Source organism: Melozone crissalis, unplaced genomic scaffold, assembly GCF_028551555.1.
Source record: "Melozone crissalis strain CALT ecotype California unplaced genomic scaffold, PUWL_Pcris_2 ptg000061l_1, whole genome shotgun sequence".
NCBI classification, from domain to species: Eukaryota; Metazoa; Chordata; class Aves; order Passeriformes; family Passerellidae; genus Melozone; species Melozone crissalis.
Genome location: NW_026535839.1, coordinates 6,898,038 through 6,924,892, shown reverse-complemented (window position 1 = coordinate 6,924,892; position 26,855 = coordinate 6,898,038). Strand labels below are relative to the sequence as shown.

General features: G+C 41.3%; 1 protein-coding gene across 4 annotated transcripts in view; it reads right to left on the bottom strand.

The window, feature by feature from the left end:
* Positions 1 to 508: 508 nt before the first annotated feature.
* RNF130 (ring finger protein 130) overlaps positions 509 to 26,855 on the bottom strand; it is a 51,641-nt gene continuing 25,294 nt past the window's right edge. For 2 of the 4 annotated variants that reach the window (XM_054287934.1, XM_054287938.1), the window contains 5 exons: positions 24,488 to 24,559; positions 22,560 to 22,642; positions 15,712 to 15,808; positions 14,102 to 14,306; positions 509 to 3,061 (listed from right to left, as the gene is read on the bottom strand). In XM_054287934.1, the coding sequence (XP_054143909.1) occupies positions 2,952 to 3,061; positions 14,102 to 14,306; positions 15,712 to 15,808; positions 22,560 to 22,642; positions 24,488 to 24,559 (567 nt within the window). In that variant the 3' untranslated portion in view covers positions 509 to 2,951. Of the gene's footprint in view, positions 3,062 to 9,149; positions 9,303 to 11,959; positions 12,054 to 12,073; positions 12,214 to 14,101; positions 14,307 to 15,711; positions 15,809 to 22,559; positions 22,643 to 24,487; positions 24,560 to 26,855 lie in introns of those variants that run through there. The other 2 variants (XM_054287936.1, XM_054287937.1) reach the window with 2 other exon arrangements.

The following is a 26,855-nucleotide window of genomic DNA, read 5'->3' as shown; positions in this document are numbered from 1 at the left end:
AAGAACAACAATGCTCATCAAGCTTTTTTTATATACTGATTAATATTAAAAGGAAAACCTCAAACTTACCAGCACAGCCCAGAAAAAAATCACCCATGTTGCTGTGGTGCCTCTTCCCCATCTTAAATATGACTAACTGGGGAAGGCCTGCTCCAGCACGTCCTGGCATGCACGTAGGGACTGATTGCTTGAACAAGCTTTTAATTTTTCCAGTGTTGCAAGATGTCCCAACTCCAGGATGTCAATTACAAATACCAGCTCCCCTATCCAAGATGCTACAGCACAAATCCATTTTTACATTGCTGTGCCAGACCCTGATCTCCACTGAGGCAAACCTGTCCTCCCCCTGCTTAAAGCCAAGATATTCAGTTAGAAATAAGATTTAGCAAAATACAAATTACATTAGTTATTATTTTGTCTTTAGGGGATTTGTGCTTTCTAATTTTTAATTTCCATGCCTCTTCTAGCTTTTCTGCATATTTTGGCACACAGCTCGTGCAAATTGGCTCAGTTGGAGCTGAGAAATCATGAGGTTTGGTTTTGTGCTGAAACTGTGCCCCAGTGACACTCCCAGTGGCCTCAGGGGAAATCCCTGTGCTGGGATGGGGCAGCCCCTGTTAGAAGGATTTGCTTGGGCCATCAGCAGCCCACGTATTGCTACAACAGCCTGTCCTACCCAAAACCCCACTGGAGCAGATCTGTGCTGGCTGGAAGACACTAAGACATGTTGGCATTTAACCAGGTAACCCAGGTATCTGGGATTATCATAACCTGACTGCCCTCATGGATAAAAACAAGCCCCATAACATCCTTGAGAGACGGTGATTTTTCTGTCGGGCGTTTGCGTTCCCAAGGTGCCGCTCCCACGTGTCCCTGCTGCTCTCACAGATGTAATCACAAACACAGGGGCTGCTCAACCAGCCCTTGTGCTGCCCCCCGAGCCCTGTCCAGGCTCAGCTCAGCCAGGGGAGCTGTGCCTGGGCCTGGGTGCAGCTCAGGGCTGGGATGGGGAGCTGTGCCCGGGCTCGCTGGCGGTGCCCGGAGCTATCGCTGCCTGCCCTGCACCAGAGGAGGGATGCTGACCATGACCAGCTGCTGCCCCAGCCCCTGTGGCACTTCCTGTGACCTTCACTTCTGCTTTGGAGGAGAAAGTGGGTGTCAAAATTGTGCTCTTACAAAAGTTTGGGGCTTCAGCGCATTTCCAGAGCGAGCTGAATGGCAATAAAAGTGCATTTGGTAAATATCAATGTGGGTATTATGAGAAAAACCTCCCTACACTTCACGCCACCCACTCTTGAATTATCAGATTAAATAAAGCTGACGCACAGCAACAAAAGTCAAAGCATGCTTGGCAAAGAGGCTCATTTCCTCATTTTACAGAGCTGGGTTTTTCTTTTTCTCTTGAACATCCATGTTAAATACACAGTTGAATCACACTTCAGAAAAGGATATATGTTAAGCAGATTGCTATACAATTAAAAACATTATAAAGGAGGGGAAATTCTCCTGCTTGCAAAAGCAGGTGAAATTAAAGCATGGCAGGATAAGTCTTACCTTTCTTTTTGGCTTAACTGATTTCTCAAGATTCCTATACAGAGGGTGAAACCGTGTTTCACATTACAAGGACACAAATGAGTTTCTACACCTACAGTAACTTAGACTGCAATGGAGAAAAATCCAAACATTCATTAACAGCTATGCATTGTCTGGTAGGAAACAGTGGAGCAGAAGCGCTCGCTCCTCCATGTCGGCTCATTTGAGGAACGCTGTGGATGACTTAGCTCCAGAGGCTCCTCTCTCGCTCTCCATTTCTGCATTGTTCTCTCAGAAGCTTGCAAACAATATCCATTTCCCCACCGCTTTTGTCACATGCTGGTAAAAATTGATTTTTCCTGCAGCGTGTCAAAGCAGTAGCTGCTTTCCTTTCTTCTCCTGCTTTCTGCATTCCCGTTAATGATGTCAGTGGGAAAGGGCACAGCTCAGAGAACGTATTTGTTAAATAACTGTTGCAGATCTCAACAGGAGAGTGGGATAAGAAGCTTACCTCTTTTCTTCTCTGTGTAATGCCAACATGCTGGCTTTTAAAAAATCTCAGTGAAAAATTTGGTGGATCTTTACCCCCCCACCCTCCCAAAAAAAAGTTATGTGAGAAAGAAAGCTAATTTGATTCCTGCATATTTCAAAAAGTCTAATGGTTTTTAGGTAGATCAAGTGCTGGTTCTGTGAATGTCCTCTCTACAGAAAAAGACTCACTTGACTTCAGCACACAGAAGGACCAAAAGTATATTCTGTGTATACCATTTTTCTCCTGCTTCAATCAAATTGGAGAAAAAAAATCCAAGCATCAAGTTCCTTGAAATCTTTCTGCAAATGCAGGTCCTCTCTGCAGCTTGAACATCAGACTGGCTTGCCACTGTCCGGGGTTAAGTGGGTTGTAGGAAACTCAATGCACTTATAAAGGTCCCTCCCAGAAGGGGTTATTTCACAGTAAGGTTATGGATTGACCGAGATATACGAGTGCTTTTACCAGTCACTGGCCATCTCCTCTACAACCAGTTCCTTTTCTGACATTGCCCAACCATCCGGACAACTAAAAAATCGGAAACAGCAGATGCCTGTGTAAGAGACGCATTTGCAGTTCAGCACAAACTCTTAGGGCCACCGTAAAACCTCTCCTGCATCGCCGCGGCTGGGCCAACACAGCTCCCCATGCTGTTACTCAGCAATTTCCATCAGACAACCTTGCTTGTCACAGCTCTTTGTCACCTCAAAGATGCCACCCTCAGAATCCACCACAGCTGGTCTTCGTCTGTGCAAACGAGAAGGCGGGTTCGTGTTCTGGAAAAAGCAGCTCTTCTTCAGACAAAGGAGATCCATGGAAAGAGTACACAACAATAGGAATGAGAAATGAAAAAAACGGAAAAAGGGCCAGGAAGGAGCATGGATTCCTTTCAGGTTTTGTTCTCGTCGTACATGTCCAAGGCAGGCTCGATGGTTGAGAACTCGCTCTCGTAGACCAGGCTTCGAGGGGACAGAGAGTTACGATGGAAGAAGTGACTGCCTGCAAGAGGTAGAACAAAACCACGTTAGCAACACACATGAACAATGGAAGAACTGAGTGAAGCATCCTCATACCTGTGTGATGGATACAAACACAGTACACATGGAAAAGACAGCCACCCTTCAACACAAAGCAGTTACAAACATATGAAACATTTCACCTCCATTCCTCTGCTCCCCAGCCAATTTAAAGCAACTGCTTTCCATATGCATGAACAGTCACACCTCAAATGGCTCTTTCAGATAAGAGGTCAAGTCTGAGCAAGGCTGGGGCAGGCCAGAGTTTTGCACTTGGTGCTGGCTGTTGATTTGCAGCCTTGTAAAGCAGGGATGTGCTTCCTCAGAAGACCCTGAAATCTGTGGTCAGCATCAAAGCGCTGTGCCCTGCACCAGCACAAAGTGCTTCAGCTCGGGGTCAAAAGGAAGGATCAGGCAGAATGAGGGATCCCCCAGGGATCATTCCACCAATGCTGTTGGAAGCCTGACCTCCTCCAGAGCTCAGCAAACTCCATGCACAAGAGTCACCTTCTAGAAACAGCCACCTATGGATTTCCTTACACATAACCAAGGAGACCCAACCCTCTTTTCACTGGCAATAACCGAGACAAGCACCACGTGGCTGTTGATAAACTGGGGAATGGAAGTCTGTTTTTTTTCCTTGGTGGCCTGGCATTCCTGTGGATCTCTGAATCCACAGATGTGTTTTTGCAAGGAGCCCAGCCCTCCTGCTGTACAAATGATTCTCTCTGAAAGCATCTATCATCAGATCAGGCCCTTGGCCAAAACACTTCATTACCTGGTCTCTCGATCCCAGGGGGGATTAGCTGGGAGCAAGGCTGCTTAGATTACAACAGCTACATGAGCCAAACTGGAGGCAACTGAAAAGCTTCCAAGTACATCAAAAAGGCATTCAAGAAACTAAGGTGCCTCCAGTTTCAGGCATCAGTGAAGTAAAATGCTTAGGGAATTGTAGTTTTAGCCCTGGCAGATTTTAGCGGCTTAAATCCCCCTTCCTTTGCCAAATTTTGAGCCCAGCCTATCCCATTCTGAAATAAAGACCTTAAAGAAGACATAACGAAATAAGAATTCAGCTGCTACTGTCCAAAATTCCTTTTTTCTTTTCCCACTCATTCAAAAGATAGACTTTGTGTGCCCTTTGCTAACAAGGGCCCAGCAGGAAAATGGAGTTGGGCAATGGATCTGCTCCTCTTTCACAAGCAAAAGTCAGTGCACACACTCATTCCACCATTTACAATGAGAATGGGAAGTTGTCATAAGCAAATTAATTTTTGATCTTGTAGTTAACCAAAACAAGAGTGAAATTAGTGGTTACACTGCAGTGGATTGTTGACTCTGCCAGGAACTTGTATTCAGGTACTTGGAACAAGTGGGATGTCTTGGAATATTTTTCCAGAAGCAATTGGTGGGGAATGATAAATCTGGATCTGAACTGTCCCCCAAATTTACAGGTTTCTAAAACTGGGCAATGTTTAAAATAAAAGCCAATAAATAAATAAATAAACAAACAAATAAATAAAGGTTGAGTGTTTAAGGAAACATAAAGCTGGAACTGTGAATTCCAGATTATCATGGTCTGTCTCCAAAAGCTGGATTTGATGACCTTAGAGATCCTTTCCAAGCTTAAGGATTCTATGATCCCAGCAAAAAACCCCCAAACCCTGAACCTGCAATGAAATAATACCAGAAAAAACTGGCTTCAAGATTGTGTTATGGGTCAGGATCATTTACTTTTTGATGAGTGAGTCTCATTTTGCAGTTGAAATAAGCTGTGAATATTGGATATTTCATCCCCCCTTCCTCCACCTGCTGCAATGTTACACACAACCAATGCTCAAATAAAGCAAAGGGATTCTAAAAGCTTGGTGCTGCTTTTGTTTTTATTACACAGAAATCTAATATGGGATTAGGAAGCAGACAGCCCAGGCTGTCATTTCCTCTGTGTGCACCCAGACTTCCACTCTAGCAGGTTGGAGGGAGAGATTTAATCAACAGGCAGAGCAGGTCATCTGACAACAAGTATTTAATATAAATCTGGAAATAGACAGTGTATGTCAAACACCTCTAAAATTCTTTACTGTGACATTTTTGTCCTTCTTGGCAAAGGAAATTTTAACCACCCACTTCCAGGAAGGCTGCATGTTTCCATAGACAGATAGACATCTCTTGGCTTCCATACCATTTCTGAGACACATCGTTCATTCTTTTCCTAATTGTCTCCTCTCCCATCCAGTGCAGCCAGCCCAGAGCTGAGACTCCAGCTGCTGCTCAGTGTTTTCCACCACTCAATCTTCAGGTGCTCCATTAACCAGGTCAGGAGCATTGCCCACAGCTTATGGCTGGAGCAGCAGGGCACAGTGACCCAGCCATGCTCCTCTTAATGCAGAAAATTGCTACTGTTTGTTTAAAAATGTGGCATTGGTCCAACTGATAAATTTACTGAATAAATGTATTTTAAGGACAAGTAAAAACATCCGCAGTTCCAAATTCAGTTTATGAATCTGTTCTTCCTCTTTTGCACTTACCAAGAAAGATCAAGATTTATCCCTTAGGTACAGAAAACAAATGGGAAAGCTGCATGCAGTTTTAATACATGAAGATGAATCCTTCAGTGCTCTCTGCCACTATTCTTCATTAAATGCTTTAAAAGAACTTTTCAGATAACTTGCATTGAGTGTGAAAGTAAACATACTACCCTGGAATTGATATTTATATCTACCATAGAATGCCACCAAAGTGAGGACAAGACCAAGGCCAAAAACTCAGAGAGGCACAGCACTGCAGGTGCACCAGGATTAAGCATCACCTGGTGTTCCTTTTCCATCTGAAAGTATCTTAATGCCCTTAGTCATTAATCAGGGCCATCTTCTGCCACAAGCTGCAGTCCCTTCTACAGATCTCCAGCAAAGACTCCTTACTGTGGAAATCTGATCAGAGCACTCCCTGCCTTACTCTGTTTTAGACACCCTCTCAGTTAAGGAACAGAATGGAACTATTTCATAAAGTGCCCTTTCCTCAAAGCCAGCTTCGCAGGAAGACTTTAAAGCACTGTTTTCCATGTGCATGAACAGTCACACTCAAATGGCCCTTTCAGATAAATGAGGTCAAGTCTGAGCAAGGCTGGGGGAGGCCAGATTTTTGCACTTGGTGCTGGCTGTTGATTTACAGCCTTGTAAAGCAAGGATGTGCTTCCTCAGAAGACCCTGAAAGACATGGTGGGATGGGTGGCACAACTGGAGTGCTGCAACAGATGGCTAAAAACTCTTCAGAAGGGACATGCAAGGGAGGAGGCTCCTTGGGGTAGCCCTGTGGTGCTCACAAAGCCATTTCCCATGATTTACCAGCAGTCCCAGCTCCCTGGGGAAGTCCCAGTTGACTGGAGGTCAGCAGATGTGACACCCAGCTACAAGAGGAGCTGGAAGGGGGGTCTGGGCAACCACAGGCCTGTCAGCCTGACCTTGGTGCCAGGGAAGGCCATGGAACAGATCATTTTAGTGCCATCACATGGCACATCCAGGACAAGCGGGGGGTCACATTCAGCCAGTGTGGGTTTAGGAAAAACAGGTCCTCTTGACCAGCCTGTCTTCTGTGACAAAGTGACCCACTCAGTGGATGAAGGAAAGGCTGTGGATGTGTCTACCTGCAGTTTGGTAGAGTTTGACACTGTGTCCCACAGCACTCTCTTGGAAGCTGGCTGCCATGGCTTGGACAGGTGCACCATACATGGGGTAAGAACAGGCTGGATGGCTCAGCCCAGAGAGCAAGGGGAATGGAGTTACATCTACAGGGCTCAGAACTGGGGCCAGCTCAGTTTAATGTCTTTATCAATGATCTGGATGAGGAGATTGAGTGCACCCTCAGTCACTCTGCAGCCAACACCAAGCTGGGTTGATCTTCTGGAGGGCAGGAAGGCTCCACAAATGGATCTGGATAGACTGGATCAAGGTATTTAAAAGATACAGATGTGGCACTTGGGGTTTAGTAGTGGGCTTGGCAGTGCTGGGTTAATGACTGGACTTTATGATCTTGATGATCTTAGAGGGCTTTTCCAACCTAAGTGGTTTTATGATTCTTTGAAAAACTTTGGGGATTTCCTTCTCTCTATCGAGAGTAAAAAACCAAAAGTTTCTGGGATGATATAGAGTCTATCTTTGAACATATTTATTTCATTAACAAATAAACATGCACTGATTGCCTGACCTCTAAGTAACCTATCCAAAGTTGTATCATTATTAACACTTTGTTGAGACAATTGTTAGAGGCTCAAAAGAAAAACTGCAAAGGATAATGCTGAGTTATTTAAATCTTCCATGAAGGGAAATGCACTAAAAAGTCCTGTCAACTCTTTTGTTCCAAATATCACTCAACTTCTCCTTCTGCTGCTGTTCTGAAGCAGAAACATGAACTGGAACTATTATGGTGCCTTTTGCATCTGGGTCACTGCACTGCTCATGTGGTCCCTGCCCAACAGCATTAAATAGCACTTATGGAATTTTGCTTCAGGAGACAAGCACAAACTTATCAGTTTTACTACTGCTGTTGAGAGATGAGTGAAGAAAACATGTATCATAGCTTGTTCCCTAAATCATGCTCTAACCACATTCCTCCACTTTTGGCAACAACACTCACTTGACACATGCAGTACGTTAGAGGCACACAGCCCTCAAACACAGAAGGTTTGAGGGTTTTTTTCTTCTCATGAGTAAGTCCAATGGGGTTTTCCAGTCTTTCAAAATGCACTTACTGCTCTATTGATTTGTTTCCATATTTCTTTCAGAATTTCACAAGGACACACTGAAGAAGAATTCTATTAAATGCACTGAAGCTATCACATTCTTCACTGCTTATTATAAAAGCTGCCTTCTCAGCTGAAGCCTGATGGACAAATAAGAATTAAGAAACTATTTTAATGTAGCATCTGGCTGTGTTCCTAAATTCTAAAAGTGCCTATACATAAAAATAAAATTAAATTAAATCCTCTAGTTCCCAGTACATAAAAAAATTAAATCTCACAGCAAAATTGCTTCTCTCTGTTCATTTAATTAAATTAGAAAGCATTCACTTTCTACATCTTGATTCGAGCACAACAAAAACAACTGAATGCAGAACAGTTTTTAACTTCTGTCAATTACTTTTTCCTTCCCTACTTGTTAACCTCATTTACCCATTTCATTAAGCCAAGCATTAGCATTTGGCTGCGACTCAGGCCTGTGTTTTAACTGACTGTTGTGAAATTACTCACACAGCGCTTGCATAACTTGCATGAAACAGCCAGAGTGAGGACAGTGAGGGGAGATGTTTTCCCTCTGTCTCCTCATCAGTACAGAAGCTGTGGCAAGAAAGGACATGCTTGCACAGAGCTTCTACATTAAGAGTGTTATCAATCTTCCATGATCTGAATTTGAACCAAAACTAACCCCTGCCAATGATAGGAAAGGAGGCTTCACACGTGGCAGCAGGGGAAATGCTGCATTTTCACTTGTTATTTGGAAGGAAGAAGCGGTTTAGAGCGGCTTCACTTTTATCAAAAGGAGGGCAGGGTGAAAGTAAAATACAGAAACGGTTTACGATTTGTGTTTTGAGACCACAGCATTGCAAATCTCCAGCAATGCCTGGCCTCAAGGCAAAAATCATACTGCAGTGCTCCCAGGGCAACCAGGAGTGTTACAGGAGGAGAAACTGAGAAAATGTTATTTCAAATTAATTCTCAGCTGGAGTCAAGGTAAGTCCATTATAGCAGAATTGACAGCTTGACCCAGCTTTTTCCTGAACAAGTTGATGTCAAATGATTGCTAACAACACTTTTTAGTCACTTCAGTGGCAGTTAAGTCACTTGACTGGCATCATAACAAGGGCACTGCGTGAGATTTCCACTACTTAGCTTGTGTCCCAAATGAATGGAGAATAATAGAGATCTGCACAGTCAAAATCATTCAAAGGAAATAAAGCACCTCATAAAATTTACAAAATACTCTCAGACTTGAGTACTAACACAGAAAGCCCAAGAAAAATGAAATTCTCACAGAGTAAGATTTCATAATTAAAGGTTTTTTTTATTTCTTCACTTTTTCTTTAATACAAAGCTTTGGCATCAGCAAATTTTATGAAAAAATAGAATGTACTAAATAATTGCTTGTGCTGCATGATCGATAAATGATGCATAAAAATAGGTGTCTCTCTCCAAGGCAATCGGCCGGAAAGCGTTTCTTCAATAGCATTCTGCTCTGCAGGGCAGAAAAAAAGGAACAAAAATATTTATGTTAAAGTTAATAGTGCCAATACTAAAAAAAAAATCCTGTAAAAGTAAGTTAGTGAAAAATGACTAATAATACAAAGCCAGAGCATTAAGAGATGCCTGCATCTGTCAAGAGGTCTGAGCACTTCTAAGCTTTTGAGGACACTCCATTTGCTACTGAAAACTTTCTCTAAGTGGTGCTATCCAACATTTGGGCTTTTTGTGCTTGAACCCACACCCACACTCACACAGTAATTTCTGATATTCCCTAGGAAGCAAAGCAAACTGTGCTGCTTCTGTTCCTTTCAAATACTGCCTAAACCTTTTTATACTGGTACTGAAGGGTATTTTGAGACCAAGAGAAAGCAGCTGGTTCCTTATTTTATCACTTAGACAATATTTACTTTTATGACAACTATTTAAAAATGCATGTGTGCATATTTATACACACACATAAACATACATATTCACAGTTAAATATGTATATATTCACAACTCCAGAACTAATGCTCTAAATAACTGTTTAAGCTGTGGGAAGGACACAGTAAAGAAAAGGTACAGGATATGTTTTTAGGTGAGTTTTAAAGCAGAATTTCCGGTCTTTTACTTGCATCAGCATATTACATGGCCTCATTCTTGCTACTGTTGTTTTTCAATAAGAAAACCCTCTCAGAGTCCTCTTGAAACACTACTATAAGAAAGGCAGGATATGCCAGCATTGCTTTTTACATGGAGAGCAGCATAAAATGCAGGTATGCTGTTTAATAGAAAATGCAATGAGAAGGAGCTGCCATATATCTGGCATGATAATCAGCACAGGAAATTCTTTGTCTGGCACTGGGAAGGTGTCAGTGAAACAATAAATCTTAGCATTAGTGTCATTTTAAAGAGTCTAAAATGAGTAATTGAACCCAGAAGCACTTGTGGAGGCTGCTCAGATCCCAAAGGATTCAGATGAAGAGCTGCTGAGGTTAAAGGCCATAGCCAAGAACCTCAGTTACACAAATAAGTGATTTTTGAAGCTCTGGCTGCTGGGTTGTGAGTTTTCTCAAGTCTGTCTCAAGCACACACTTGATGTGCTTGCATTTCAATTCCTAGCACTGAGAACAGGAGCTCTCCTTGTATCAGCACACCCTTTGTTTGTACTGAGGGAACATCACTGTGAAAACACTTTGCTGGAGGCCCAAAGTCCCTGCCAATGTGCAGCAGCTTGTCCTTGCAGTAAAAACAGTCCCAGATCCCACTGAGCAACAAAAGGAAGAGTTGCAAGGAAAGGCAGAAATGCAACTGCTATCAGTGCCCACATCTGGATGAGACTTCATGGGCTCCAGCTCCTCCTCCTTCCCAAGCATGTGCAAGTGCCCAGCAATGCAGACATTCCTGTTCTGTACCTCATCTTGCCCCATGCTTTCCCAAGCTGCTTTTCCAGGCAGATTAAAGATTAACTATGTTCAGTTGCAGATCTGTCACCAAGCTGCTGATTGATGGCTGCAACTTCAAGATTTTGACAAATGGAAAAAAAATCAGTAGACTTGATAGGGATTTTTGAAGTTCTAAAATTTTCTTCATGAAGCCCTTCTGGAATCAGCATATGAAAAGAGGAGGAAGATTTGCAAATTAGTGGTAATCAAAAATTCATGATGACCAGTATTATGGACTCTCCTGAAGATCATTAGCTTGAGATTGCCTGAAATTTTACATTGGAGACTCTTTGATACCTAAAATTTTACACTGGAGACTATTAGACATGTTTCTATCTTATTGAGGACACCTTATACTTTCCAAATAGAAAAAGGAAAAAAAAATAAAATTCCAAGCCCCTTCTCTTATCTCAAAGAAAAAAAAAAAAAACCAAAGAAAATGTTTATAAAGCTGCATTTCCCAGCTGCATTTCTTTGGATCTCACCCCACTTCTGGTAGAGAGATCAGCACTTTAATAGAAACTCAGCTGTGTCAAGATGTTCAGAGACAAAGAAAGATGTTGACACTTTGCCTTCCCAAATAAAAAATTAAATTAAGATTAAACATACATCTTGAGCCCATGTATTCTGTACACCTACATGAAAATAACTAGATGTACCTGGTCAACAGATCTGCAAAACAGATTTATACTTGGCCACACACAGAATTATAAAAAGAAGACTGAAAGTCATCTGCTAGGGTAATTTCTTGTCCAGCCTGCCTGAAGGGAGGCTGGGGGTTCCAGGTTGAAAATGTGCAAACTAGGAATACAGGATTATTTTTTTTTAATATGAAATTTGACAATAAAATTGAGGTGGAAACTGTAAAATGTAACTGCTGGTAGTAAGTTTTGGCTCTGGCAGGTGAATTTTGAACATAGGAATTTAATGGCAGAAATCTAATGTTTACCTAGAACATAGATCATAAATATTCTGTTTTCCCCTTTTCATGTCTCTATTTAGCAAAGAGATTTCCTCAGACAACCCAGCTAAATATAAATTAAGAGGAGCTTTACATGTCACCCTGAAACCTGCTGTTAACAGGGACACTCTGTTTGAGAAAAGCAGGAAATGAATTTGATTCCTTGAAAACTCCATATTCCCCCTTCTGCTGGTTTTTATTCCCAACGTTGTCCATGACACACACCCACCAGAAATGCACAGAAACATCTGAGTATTTACTTACTCATTAGCATTCAAGCTAGCTGTGGCTTTGATGATCATGTAGCAGAGTGTAAGGGCACTGAGGAGGCCAAAACTGGCAATAATAAACCATTCTTCTGTTGACAAAGGAAAGGGAGGAAATCACTCGTGGGAGAAAGCGATGCCAATATTTCCCTCAAACACCACTGGCGGAAGGCAAGAGGCTTCTAAGCCATGACTGGCCCCAGGAGGTGAAGCAGAAGGAGGTTAAGCCACAGAGTTACTGACTGGAGAAGGCTAGCAAAGAAGAAGTGGAGACAGGTGCAGAAAAAAAGCATGGCACAAACAGTATTTCCTGCCTGAGCCCAAGGGTTAGCGATAAAGAAGTTACTTAAGAATGTAAAGTGAAATGCAGGATCAAGGGGAGGTGTAATGAGAACTCTGTCCATCCCCAGGTCAGAAAGACAACTGTCAGGTTGGGTTAGGTTTGGTGAGATGCAGTGTTTCACACAAGCACACCCCAAGTACTGTCACACCTCAGCTGTGTCTTTGCCCCCTCCCTCCTGGATTTATGTTACAGTGTTATTTAAAACCCAACAAAAATCAGGATAGATTGCTCAACAGCAAAACATGACTACAGTTTTCTACTTAATAGACAGATATACAAGGAAAAATAATTTCAATACTAGGGTAGACACAAGCACAAATTAAATAAAAAGTAATACAAAGAAGTCTATTAAAGAGTGTTCACTATTCCAAATTCTCTCCAGGATCAACCTGGCATACAGTAACAGTTCAGAATACAAACACTGTTGTTGAACAGCTTTTGGTTTAACTCTGATGCACCAAAGAATGCATTGTGTCATCCATAAATACAAACATTTGAAGAGCCCTTTCTAAGGCTTTACTTTATAAACATTGTCAGAATGAACTGTTGGTGGTTATTTCTTGTTTTACCCTGGCATCCCATCTGTGCACAAGCAGCACTACAGCTGGGAACAGACAGTAAAAAACACCTTCTGAAAAGGCAATTAGTAAAAAGTGAAAACTACAGTTCTCCCACCCATGACAAGGAAGCAGCACAGCAACAGATCTGTTCTTCCTCAACACAACTGAGTGCAAGGTGAACACTGGATGGCAAAGTGACTTACTGGCTTTGTGGAGAATCCAGATTTTGTATGTGGATTTTTCCCTCTCAGATCAGGGCATTTCTAGATATGGACTATGTTTTTTATGATGTGAGATTTTTTTTTAAATGAGACATTTACTTAGCTACATCACCTAAAGAAACACTTTTATGAACTGCATTGGTTTCACTGCCTTGTATACATGTATCAGTGGCAACCAGTGTCACTAAGTTCAAAATCTAGATCACAGATGCACATAAACAAAACACAAGCAGAAAATTAGACTACTGTACTGCAAGGATTCTATTTTTCAATTCAGCCAGAAAAGCAACCATTCATGCATCAAGTTGAGACTGTACAGCATATGGAAAACTGATGCAATTCCACCCAATCTTTGTGGAATTTATTATAGTGCTATTGTACATTAAAAACCTTAGGTAAATTCCAGTAAGTGGAAATTTTCCATGCTACTCTAATACATAAGAGCTTTCAAGCAGTGCAGGAACAGTTTTCTGATGTTATAAAACACTTGGACAATATTCAAATGTTGGCACATCAAACGCTTCTTTAAGTCACAAATTTTGTAAGAAAAAACACCTGCTAAGTGACGTCAGAATTCCAGTAGCAATGTTCTCAGGGGAAAAAATGTCTGCAGAAATAGCTATCAGCTAAAATATTTATATTTAATAAATTATTGCATGTAAAGTATTCTGAAGGGATAAATAACAGTTTTGGCAATCCAGTTTCTTGTGCTGGTTACCGAATTCAGGAAGGTTATTTTGGTGCCATTTCAGTTCATCCAGGGTTCTTTGTCCGTGGATCTAAATGGATATCCCATTAATAATGGAAGTGTTGGCACTGTCATACCCAGAGTTATTGGTTCCAATAAGGAGCATATGCCTCTTGCAGAGACACAGAGGTCACCTTTGTCCCTGCAGGGACATCCATCACCAGGGCCCTGCAGCACAGAGGGACACACACACACACACACACCCACACACACACACCCCCACACACCACGGATGCCGTAGACGGTGCAGGAGCCAAAGGACACTTACTTGTCACTGCAATGTTGATCTCTCCTGACCTTGGTGTCAGCTCCCCGTCCTGTGGCAGCTGTGACATGCCCGAGGTGCGCAGGGGCTCCAGGCTGAGGGAGCTGTCGGTGCCGAAGTCGCCCAGCGCCGAGCGCCTGCTCGCCGGCTGCCCCCGCGTCAGCCTCTCCATGTCAAAGGCGACGTTATCTGTGCACGGCACGTTGGGCTGGGAAAAACACAGCTCCACGTTACACTGGGGAATGTTCCACCTGCAGCACTCCCACACACTGAATGGAACCACACACACACACTTTGTTCAGCTGCTCTGGCTGTTCTGAGGTCACACAGGTGAGAAACACATGAATGAACAACTTCTATCTTGTGGCATTCACTTGCTCTGAAATAATTCCTTTGCCCAGGATTTTTCTCCTGGGAAGCTGAGAAGCCTCAGAGAAAAGGAAAACAATTCTTATCTCATTTGCTTCTCCTCTGTTTTGCTCATGTGGAATGTGTTTGGAGATTGTTTAATTGGATTCGGGTGTGAGTTGTTTTGACTCATTGGCCAATCAGTGCCAAGCTGTGCTGAGACTCTGGGAAGAGTCAGGAGTTTTCATTATTATTTTTTTAGCATTTAGTAAGTATCTTTTCTGTATTCTTTAGTATAGTTTAGTGTAGTATTCTTTAATAAAATATAGTATTATAAAGAAATAAATTTGCCTTCTGAGGACATGGAGTCAGATTCATCATTCCTGCCTTTGTCAGGGCATTCCCAGCATATACAATACTACCTCTTAAAGAGGAGAAGGAAGAAGCAGAAAAAAGGACTGTGATACAAGGAAGGGACTCAAATACACCTATATCATAGCCTGTGCCTGTATGGTTCACCACAACTATGAAAACTCTGAATTCTGTATCGTCTTCTAAAAACCCAGGGATGCTATTAACTGCAAAAACAGGTCATCCACAAAATATCTGCTACTATTTCTTAGGAAATGTGCAAACTTGCGACTGACACAGCTAAAAATGGAGGCCTGATTATTCTCACTGTCTTGAATCAAAAGCCACTTTAGACAGTCTCTCCATATGGTCTTCTCTTACTTTGAAAAGAGCATCACTCCCACTTCGTAATTTTTTCTTCATGCAGGAAAGATTAAAAATATCTGCTTTGAGGTTTTACTGCTATCCCTTTGTGAACTGGTCAATGAAAGAAGTCCTCGGGGATCCCTAACGACATGAGCTGCTTGAGGAAAACTCACCGGCGTTGGCTAGGGCAGGGCTTTTAATGTGCAAATTTAAGACTGCCTACAGGAAGCCACAAGAACAAGAACTTCAGAGAGTAAATTTAAAAAGAAAAGTTGAAAGGACTTGAGAAAAAGGAAGATTACAAAGAATCTAACATACTTCCGGTAGATACTTGTCATAAATGCAAATATAACAATATATTCTCAACTACCAACCGAGGAAAGAAGGAAAAACAACAAATCGGCACCAAAGAAATGTGTAAAAACCCCCAAATATTTTCTGAGTAAGGCTAATGGATGACCCTTCCCCCACTCTCCATACAATTATTCTTTCTATTTTGGGTCTCAGACATGGGAGGAAGAGGAAGAGCTCACAACCAAACAACTTACCACAATTCCCAGTGCCTTCAGAATGTTCAGTTTACACATTGGACATGTACAGTGCTCACTGAGCCATGGATCCACACAGACTTTGTGGAATACGTGCCTAGAACAGAGAAGGCACACACATAATTTGCAAACAATTCTATTTAATACAAAGAAAACTACTCAAACTGTTGGACAGTTGTTTTTTTTTTCTTATTTTAAAATACATGCAATTCTTAGAATTGCCAGTATTCTGTGCTAATTGCAGTAATTTAAAGAATAAATTAAAAATATTGTTTGTTGTTGTCTCTCTCTTTATTAATAGGAGGAAACACTTGATTTTCATTCCCCCTTCACCCCTCTCCCCATTTTATTGTGGATATGAGTAGTGGATGTAAAGTAGAAGAATGAAGGTAATGCCATTTCCACCATAACCTTGCCTACAGTCCTGTCTCAGTTCTGATGCAGAATCTTGAGCATAAACTTGGTAGGAAGAGCACAGACCCATCAGCTGTCAATTTTGTTCACAAGTCAGTGGAACCAACCCAAACACACTCCTGTTTGACTTTGAAAAGGCTTTTATAATTATCACATTGAAGCAGAAAGAAGCCTTTCCCTGCCATCCGTATTTCTCGATATCAAGAGGGAAAACATGTCCATCACCACATGGTTGTCATAAAAATAAAAGGAAAGGCAAACTGGGCTTTCAGAGATGGAAAGGCAAATTGGGCTCCTACTTGCAAAGCAGGGAACTCTGCAATAGGCAACAGTCTGGATTGCCTCCTACATTGCATTCAAAATCTTAATCACATCCATGGATATAAACGTAAATGTTGGGATTGATATAAACCAGTATAACAAGAAAGGACTATGCAAAGACCAAAACAAGGTATACAAATTAAAGGAAGTAAAGGAAATGCCCTCATAGCTTTTCAAAAGGCAAAGAACTTTTCATATTTCAACTTTTCAACAGAGCATATTCATGGTAGGAATGGGTATCACAAGACTGTCTACCCAATATAGCTTTAGCAAATACTCATAATAACCCAGTCTGAGTAACTGCCTATATTAATTCCTATGATAAGAGCCCTGATCCTTCATTTCCAGTGGTGCTGACTGCAGAGCAAGAAGCCAGTAAGAGCAGGCACACCCAAACACGACAGACTGGTGATCATGACAAAGATCAGCAATTACAAGGGCTGCTTAGTCAGCAAAGAGCTGTACTCTGCAGCCAGCAGGGAAAGGGCAGGGGCAGAACAAGCAGGTCTTGGCATCTATTTGAGGCATCAGCAGGGTCTGGAAGAGGTGGCCACGTGTGCCCCAAGGCAGCACAAAGCTGAGATACTCTCTCTGTCCCCTCCTTGCTCGGGTTACACTTATGCTCTGTGCCTGAGAAAGCTCATCATGGAATCTGGGAGTTTTTTGCTCCCTAGCCCTTGGGATTTTAAGACCAAATAAGGCATGTTACCAGATAATTCTCTCTAAAATCTCAGGAAAGCAACCTGAAAGGCCTTCTGAACCTGTTAAACATGACAAAAGACAGTATATAATTATATAACAGTCTATGTCTACTCAGGCTGATGGAAAGACTAAAGAACATAGAATGAAGTTCTAAGCAGCTACAGCTGTATGTCCTACCTGTACTAACTAAAGATGCAGAATTAGGGTGTAAAATAATTAACAGAAGATGGACAGGTAGGAAAATAATTTTGCTTATCTCTATCCCAGATAATGCAGGAATAGAAACTTAAGAGGACCTCAGTTAGCCACTTGGCTGGCCTGTGTCCTCTAGCAAGCTGGCAGTCACAAAAACCAGGGTATGTACAGGGCCTTCTGTTTAATCATCACCCTAAACAGACTCACTTCTATTATTATTAAGTCTTAATGCATTCCCTTTATCACTCACAAAACTACAGGAAACAATGTTTAGAAACTCTGGGTGATACATAAAGGCTTGAAATATTCTGAAACATACAGAGATCCTATTTTTCTAAGTTAGGTAAATTATTACTTTTATTTACTTATGTTTGAAGTCTCCCGAGTCTATTTTTTAAAGTAGAACAAACCTGAAAATCTAGTATTTTGGGCAAGAGCAGACATCAAGACTCCACAGAAATATGAAAACAGCTTCATTACATCATTATTGGCTAATGAGTGCTGTAGAAGCACTCAGATCAAGACTGATATAGATGCCAACATGTATCCACTAAATATTATGAGTTATTTTAAAAAGTCATTAGCACTTTGATATATTTATATACACAGCCCAATTGTTTTTATGACCTCCTAATTCTTTGCTTTTAGTTCCTAAATCTTCAAGGACGTTTATTAATGTGTTTCAAAGAAGTGCAGTTCTCCAAAGGTTATTGATTTAGAAAGCATGGCTCTGCCTACAACTTACAGTTTCTCTACCTCTTAAAAAGTTTGCTGATAGCATCATTGTGGCTCAGCCTCTGTCTGGATTTCTCTGTTTGCAAGAGTTAAAAAGCAGTTATACAGCAATGACGACAGCAAACAAGAATTATTTCAAAACCTCACCCTGACAAAGTAAGCCCTTGCAATTTCTGCTGTAATAAACCTCCTCCATCTTCCTACTTCTGTAATTGGTATTCCAAGACCATAAACGTGACGAGTTCCCAGCCAGCTGCTCTTGGTCACGACAGCTGCTGACGTTCCCCAGGAGCCTCACGCTGGGAGCCAGGTGTGACAAAGCCTGGGGAGTCATAGTTGGGAGCCAGGTGTGACACAGTCTGGGGCTGGAGGATGGGAGCCAGGGGTGACACTGCCTGGGGAGGCACACGTTGGGAGCCAGGGGTGACACCGCCTGGGGAGGCACACGGTGGGAGCCAGGGGTGACACTGCCTGGGGAGGCACACGTTGGGAGCCAGGGGTGACACTGCCTGGGGAGGCACACGTTGGGAGCCAGGGGTGACACTGCCTGGGGCTGGAGGAAGCAGGGCCAGCAGCCAGGCTGGCAGCACTGACGGAGTCTCCCATGTTGGCACAGCTCCAGGCAGGTGACCTGCAGGTATTTTTCCACTCTGTCAGCACACCCAATCCAGCTGCCCTCCAGCTGGTAATAAACACCAGAACACTGACTCTTGTACAACACAGCTTCTTTGCAGCATTTCATAGGGGAAAAAGTGACTTAGGAATCTCTTTTGGTGGTGTAAGGCCTCCAAATCCACACATCAGAAAAGGAGAAGGGTTGAATGATTCACAAGTTCTGTTTCCCTAGAGCTCACTACCCTTCCCTGCTCTCAGTGCAGCATCCCACCAAAGGGACTTTTGCTGCTGCAAACAAAGCAGGTTCTTTGGCTACTGCTGCAGGCAGCTGCTGTCCTGGCCCTGGGGCCCAAGGCACTGCAGGAAGCAGAGAGGATGCCATCAAAACTCTGTGTTAATTTGGTCTTAAAAAGGCAGCTATTTGCAGCAGCAGAGAATCTAACATGAAAATCTGAAAATCCAGTTTAGTTGCTTTTGTCACTTTCCTCCTTCTTGCCCAGGACAGGAATTAAAACTTGGGCTCAAAAACCATTTATCTTATAGTATTTGCTACTCTTTTAATTATTTTCCTATCTTTTTAATTCATTGCTTCCTTCCTTGGCCGTCTTTCTGCCCCTTCCAATGTCATTTTTTGTTCTTCTCTATCCTGTCACTTTGCTCTCCCCTTCCCTTATCTCTCACTAATCCTTCACACTACCCACTCCTGATCACTTTTCACCTAGTGCCTGTTCAGCCCCTAGGTGCAACAGTGTGATGGTAGAATAAAGTTATCTGAATAAGGAAAATTGTCCAGGAGGTTTGTCTTTTGCTAGGATCCCTCTCACATTTGCTTCCTCTACTCACTTTTCACTTACATAATGACATTCACAAAAGACACATTCCTCAAGCCTGGAAGCCTAAAACAGATGGCTGCTTGTCCCTCTATGCACTAAAGCTATAGGTATGTCCACAGGCTGCTGGTACTGAACATCTCTCTCTGAAGCAAAAATGAATTACTGCAAACAATGCAGTTGGATTTCTACCATTTCACTTTATTTTTAAATTTGCCACAATTTCCCACATGTCACTAACCTTTACATCACAAATGTGGAGTTTTCACTACAGAATTTTAGGTGCAACTTGCTCAGCTGCTGGTAGATTTTGCCTGCTGTGTGTCTGACCAGAGCAGATTCCTCTGCTGAAGCACAGTGTGACAGACCACACTTAACTGCAGAGAACAACTGTGCTACTAAAGAGAAAGGCTACTTTTAAATTGATGAAAGCAGCAAAGATGTCACATGTCAGTGATTCCTACTGTCTAATGATTACAACAGGCACAGTGAGAACTTCTAGCCTTTTATTTGCTTCCTCTTGGTCAAGTGATTTTCTCCATGGTTTCCTTGCAATCTATTTTATCATCTGGCTTAGAAACTCTCTTGTAGGCTTTGTTTTATTGTCTGTGTGCTGTTTTTTTCTTTTTTTTTTTTTTTTTAACTAACATTGCATGGTGCACTAAAATAGAAGGCTGAAATATGAGGAAGCAGAAAGGAGTTAAACCTCCATAACAAGATTTGGGGAGAAGCATCTCAGTTACTGAAGATTGAAAAATCTCCCATGGAATCTGAAATTTATTGGGCCCCTCTTTGAAGGTACTAGTTGGCTTTTCATCTACAAATATCAAAATGTCTTGTGGAAAGCATCCATCTCACTGTGTCTAACCTAGATGGTTTTGCATTTAACTTAAAAGCTGGGCTGCAGCAAATGAAAAGTGAGATGTAAAAATGAAGAAGAAAGCGAACATAAAAGTTGTCATACAGCCTTTGGCAGCAATGTAATCTGAGCCTTTGCTGACCTTACCTTCTTGTGAAAAACAGAACAGAAAATGATCTACACCAGAGCCTTGATCTCTCCTTTACATGGGAAACTGCACTGGGGCAGGTTGTGCTGAGGTGGCAGCCAGGTGCACCTGCATGCAGCTCCCTGAGCAGCTCCAAGCACCCCTGAGAGCCCAGAGCTTCTGCCTGCAGGACTGCAGCTCAACAAAGGTGTCTGAAGAAAAAGAACTTTTCTTACTTTTTTTTTTTATAATTAAAAAAATAAATCAATGATCACCTTGTTCAAAGGGTCTGTATTGTATCTGTGGATATCAGCAACATACCCACTGCTTGCAAAGGGGCAGCTGCATTAAATTGGCATTTAATCCCAACTCTGCCTTGTGCTCAGTGGGAACAGCTGTTTTCCTATCAGGGAAGAGTCATTCTCTCTCACTGGCAAGGGCTCCTCCTGCCCTCTGTTCAGTACCAAGAGAAAGGCACAGAAGAGTGGGACTTGTGACCTTTCATTCCATGTCCTTGAGCCTCACAGTAGAACTACACAAGAGAAGCTTTCTTAAGAGGCAGTTTACAAAACAATCATCTCAGTGGTCCAAAACTGGTGGGCAGTTTCCAGAAGTTCCTCCTCTAATTTCTGAATAACCTTCTGCATAACATATCAAAAGAGCAGGGCTTAATTCACCTATACAAACTTCACTTGAGATTGCAATAAATGATGTAACTCTGAAATATTTACTTTACACTTGGGAGTACATTTTTCAGGGCAAGAGGACATCAACTTTGAGTAAAAATGACTGAATTGTAAAAAAGAAATGCACATACATCCACATGACCAAAGGCTCCTAAATCTTTCCAATATGAGACCTTCTATTCCTAAATATTTTAGTGAGAGCTTCTAAATAATCAGTTGTAGCGGATTTTAGCTAAACAACACTGAGAATCTAAAACAGGTCATTGTTTCCTGCTGTCCAAGAGGTAAGGAACACAGAACAGCAAATCAAATTAGATTTTTGGCTACAGAAGTATAATGCACACATTTTTTGATCAGTAAGACAGAAAATAATACTGTTTTCCTTTTATGATTATGGAAATACCCTGCACATTAGAAGATACTCAAGCTATTCAGAACAGCCTGCAGGAGGATTTAGAAGACTAATAATGAGCCCTTATGTGCTGCTACTGCCTGACTGGAGATCAACTCCAACACATGACTTTGCTGCTTCTGGAGTATCATGCAGAACCATTTATGTACCAAGAACAAGCCAAGTTATTGGATCTTGCTGCATATCTACAACCTAATTTACATGTGGGTTTTGTGCCTGGGGATGAGGAGAAAGCTTTGCACTTCAGAACACAAGGGAAAGATGTCCTTGGTAATGCTTAATGCTACCAAAATGTATGATTCATCAAAATCAACCACCAGGTGGAAAAGTATTTAAAAGCATCTCAAAGAGAAAATGTCCCAAAACAACTCAAGAATGGAAGCAAACTAAAAACCTGTAAATGTCAACACAATGCTATAAAAAGGGGAGGAAGTTGTTACATTTTAAGCAGTAATGCAGAATCACCAGCAAGTACAAATCGTCAGACACAAGCCAAGATCACACTGCATTGAAGAGACCAAAGACAGATGACAGCACAGTGGCTGACTAATGTCAGGAGGTATGAAGGTTGCATTTCCATTCCCTACAGTTTCCAAAATCAGCAGCCAGTTGTTGCACATCTACAGTGCAGAATGCTGCAGCTGTACCTGGCTCATTATACTGAAGTTTTTTGAGTCAGCCCATCACTTGGTCCCTAAACCTGCACCCCTCCACCTCACTGCAATCTCAATAGCTCCATCACCAATATCTTTAATATAATTCTGTTTAATATCCATTGTCCTAACAGTGCCAGCACCCACCTTCACACCTTCTGGCACCACAGTCTAAAATAAAGTGTCTGTAATTAGGACTGGAAACATCCAACAAATGCATTTGTGAATTACAATGCACCCATTCCATGAAATGAAGCAAAAGAGAACAGTTTCCAAACAAAGCAACTTTATTCTCTTACTTGCACGGCAAAATGCGAACAACATCATTCTGCTTGTAACTCTCAATGCAGACAGCACAATGATCAAAGTCTGGGTCTGTTTCCTAAAATGAATAGAATGAGAATTCAAGTCAAGAGTTGAGGCTATGACAAATGTCAAAGCAGTTGTGACTGGTACATGAACAGCACTGTGCCAAGTGGCTGTTATTAAACCATAAACCCAGTGACTGGATAATTATATTCCAACATGACTTAAGCAAGAAAAGCATCTCATACATGCAAAACTGCCCTTTCTTGGAGCTGGTAAATCATCATTTCATACACAAGCTCAGGCCTAAGATGATTCTAATGTTCAGTGAAATCATTATAAAATATAGTACAGACCTTCCTAGATTTCATTTTTTTTTTCCATCCAGTTTACAGCAAACATTTCTATTTTATCCAGGTTTTTTTTTTTTTTTTTGTTTTTGTTTTGTTTGTTTTGGCAGAATAAAAATTCTGGGGCTCATTTTTACAGCTAGAAGGAGCATATTTTACTTAGTACAGAGTAGTCCCATATTTATGTCTGCTGCTTATTTGCAGAATTATCATCATTCTTATCAAGACATGAAAATGAGGATCACTGATTGACCAGCTCCTTTCTTTGCTGTTTTCCAGAAGTTATGATTTTTTAAAATCATATTTTAAAATATGAGATTTTAAAATCTCAAATGAAAAAAACGGGGTACTTCATTTATATATAGATATGGCATCAACAACACATATTTAAAATGTTTGTGCCTGTGACACAAAACAGGCTGTGCCTTCTCTTAGCTCAACTTCATTATTCTTTTTGATGCCAACCAGCTACAAGCCAGACACCAAGGCAGGGACCAGAGCAAAGCCCCAGCCACCCCTGGTCAGCACCAGCCAGGGCTGCACACAGAGAATCCTGATGGCTCCTCTGAGGAAGAAAAGGTTTTTCCCACTCTGTTCACCTGCATGTGCACCTCATGCTGTCTGTACTGCAACCCACACAGCGCTTGCCAGCTCTGAATTTATGCTGTCAAGACAACAGCACTGTTTTACATGGAAAGGTTCCTCTAATTTTTATGTTCTCCCATTCCACAAAAGATTTAGTGCAGTGGGCTGTTTTGAAATAGAACTGCATAAGGAGGAAGGAAGAACAGAAAGACATTTGCTCTGCCTTCTCTCTGGAAACAAATTTTCCTATCACTTTCTAATATCCCACTGCTGATAGTGTTGATAAGATAGAAAAAAGGGAAGCACAATAAAAAGGCCCTAAGAAATAATATTTTAAAAATCGAATCATAGCCAGAATTCCCCTGTCTTTTGAAAAGTAAAGCTAAAAATTGAGCAAGATTAAATGATTATTTTTTTCCTTTCAGAATCAAAAATAAAGCAATACTGCTCTCAAAAGTGGAAAAAGTTTAGGACATAACATACCATATATTTTAGTGTGTATCCTAGCAAGAAATATTCTTGGAGTAACTTTGACTGAAATACCTCTTTACTCTCCCCCTTAACTTACTGAATAGTTGCATTTTACTTAAGATAGTATCTTCAATTACATGCCTTTTAAATTTATTTTTCCTTTACAGAACTTATATATGATAAGATTCTAAGCTTTAAAATTCCACATAAACATTGCCAGTCCTATCTGCTCATGCCAGGACACCCTCCCAGTCAGCCAGCACATAGAACCACCCTCAGTCACAGTTGCCAGATGGAGTGTAAATAGTATTTAAGCATGAAAACCTTCTTTGAAATATACAGCACACATCAATACTAACAGTTACACAAAATATTGTGCCACAGGACAAAGTAAGCCTCCAACAAGAAAGGCAATGTCATAAATCAGAAACACAAAGAAAAAAATGAGATTGTTTCCCCAGTAAAAAAATAAACATGATGTTCAAGTTTATCATGTTGAGATCTTATTATTATACCTTATCACCCTTCTTTACTGTCCTGGTTGTCAATTTACCAATGGCTTTCTTGGCAGCATCTCCAAGACGACGCTAATAAAGTGATAAAGAAGAGAACACAAATTAACCCTGATAAACAAGCTTCATTAGTGTCCTTTACAATGACTTATTTGGACTCAATAATACCACTGCAATACCCACTATGGCAGCAGGCCAACACATAAAACAAAATGCAAACACAGCAAAGCACAGAGATTTGTTGAGAGGGAAAAATAGCCAACAGTTGAATCCTCAAATGCTCTCCCACAAGCATGGGCATTAAACTCATGGATTGTATAGAAATCCACAGAAGTGAATCAACAGTGATGTGCAAACTTAATCAAACCCAGGCTGCAGGACAAACGCTGAAGCAATGTCCCCTCCCAGTTATTTCCATTATATTCTGTTCATACTGGTTTTTGTTCAGTGTGCTGTAATATACTGCTTGTTCTCTTAAGCTTGAATTATTTTTGTATTCCACTCTGAGCAGGCTGATCTTACTCTGAGATGCAAAAGATCCTCCCAGTGTAACCTAGTTTCTCTCTTGCTATTACCCAAAACCACCAGGATCTCATAAAAGAAAAAAATGATAGGTCATGAAATCTAAATAAGCCAACACAGACTTAAATAAAGTTGAAATTAATACTGAAGATAACCTCAATCTGAATGCAGAGGCCAAATTTTTTGCTGTTTATGCTGCTTTATGACCATCACAGCTGGATGGAAGGAGTTTTTACTGACATCCAAGTGCTGATTCCTACTGAAATGCCCAGCTCATAAAAAACAGCAGTTTGTCACTGTTTTCCCACTGGGGTCCCAGGGATGGGCACTGATTGAAACAAAGATCCCATCAGCTTCCTTCAGGGACATGAGACATCAGACTTGGTTTACAACTGACTTAAAAAGCAGAAGTGATGTATTTTCTCTTTCCCCTCCAACCTGTACTAAGTACTCTGCCCTTGAAAGAGATGGGCTGCTTCTCAGAATGCAGCCCTCAAAACCTCTCCTGCAGCCTGCAATGAATGTGTGGAGGTTTGTGCCCACCTTCTATAAAACTGAAACCCAAATCCTTCACAGGGTGTACCTCCTGTATCACACATTTCCCCACACACAAACTGCAATGAAAGTTGCTTGTATTTGTGAAACAGTGACCTCAGAACTCTGTATCACAACTGACTGTACCACTTATTCTAGAATTACATAAGCACTTTTCTTCCTTGTGATTTTCACAGAAGAGCAGCTCTTATTTTATATTTTTTAGAACAAGGATTTGAAAAAATCAGATATACAGTCTCAGCTACTGAAGTACATCCATGTAGGAAGCACAGCATCAGAAGCAGAGCTGGGATGGGAAATTATATGCTTGCTACAGTCAGAAATCTCATCCTAACTTCAATATGCAAGAATTTGGTCAATTTAAGCCGATCTAAATTACATGCTCCAGAACCAGCATATTGGCCTGAGTACTGAATGACACAGAACACACTGGGCACACTGCTGGAGTAGATAACCATTGCATAACCAAAAGCATGATTACTAAGAGAGGAACGAGGCTGAAATGGCATTTAACTTAAATGCTCAACTCCACCAGCTAAGTAAATGTGGGTAGTATCTATATTTCCTTCTACTGTATATGCATGTGACTGTATATGCACTACAAGAAATTTTAAAGATTACTTTCCCATTGAAAGCATAGTATTTCAGCAGAACTCTTCCAACATATTGAAGTTCTTTTACGTAAATAGATTTGCTAAATAATAACTTCCATCTCTTCCGTTTGAGAGGTCAACCTCTTCCATTTTCTAATTTTAACAAATACTCTTTCATGCTAACACTGGAAATGCTCAGGATTTGCCATTTTGCTAAGTTAGGGCACAGGCACACAGCATATGCTTGCTTTTAAAGCCCACAACTGTCTGGATGGAAAAGGGCACTTCCACATGCAGCAGAGTTTCACACCTCCGGCGGAAGCGCGCAAGAACGACAATGTGAAATACCAATATCTGCTTGTGCTATCTACAAAACACAGCAAGTTTTTGATGGCTTTGATTTCAAAACCAGAAAAACTTGTGCCTTGACATAACTTAAAAACAAGATCATAGCCTAAACCAAGTTATTTCATCACTAACAGTACAGTCTTTGTGAAAGCTCTCAAAGCTCTTTAAAAATAAGCTGTAGCTGTCGCCACCTTCTTATTAAAATTTAATAAGCTCAGCTTTTTAAACCACATAAAATTTTCATCAAGTTTCTCCTGACCTTTGTAAAAATCTAAAGAAAGAAAAAAGGTCATAAGAGCCCTTTCCCAATGGAGCAACTGTTTTGAAACGTGGACATTGGGAAGGAGCCTAAA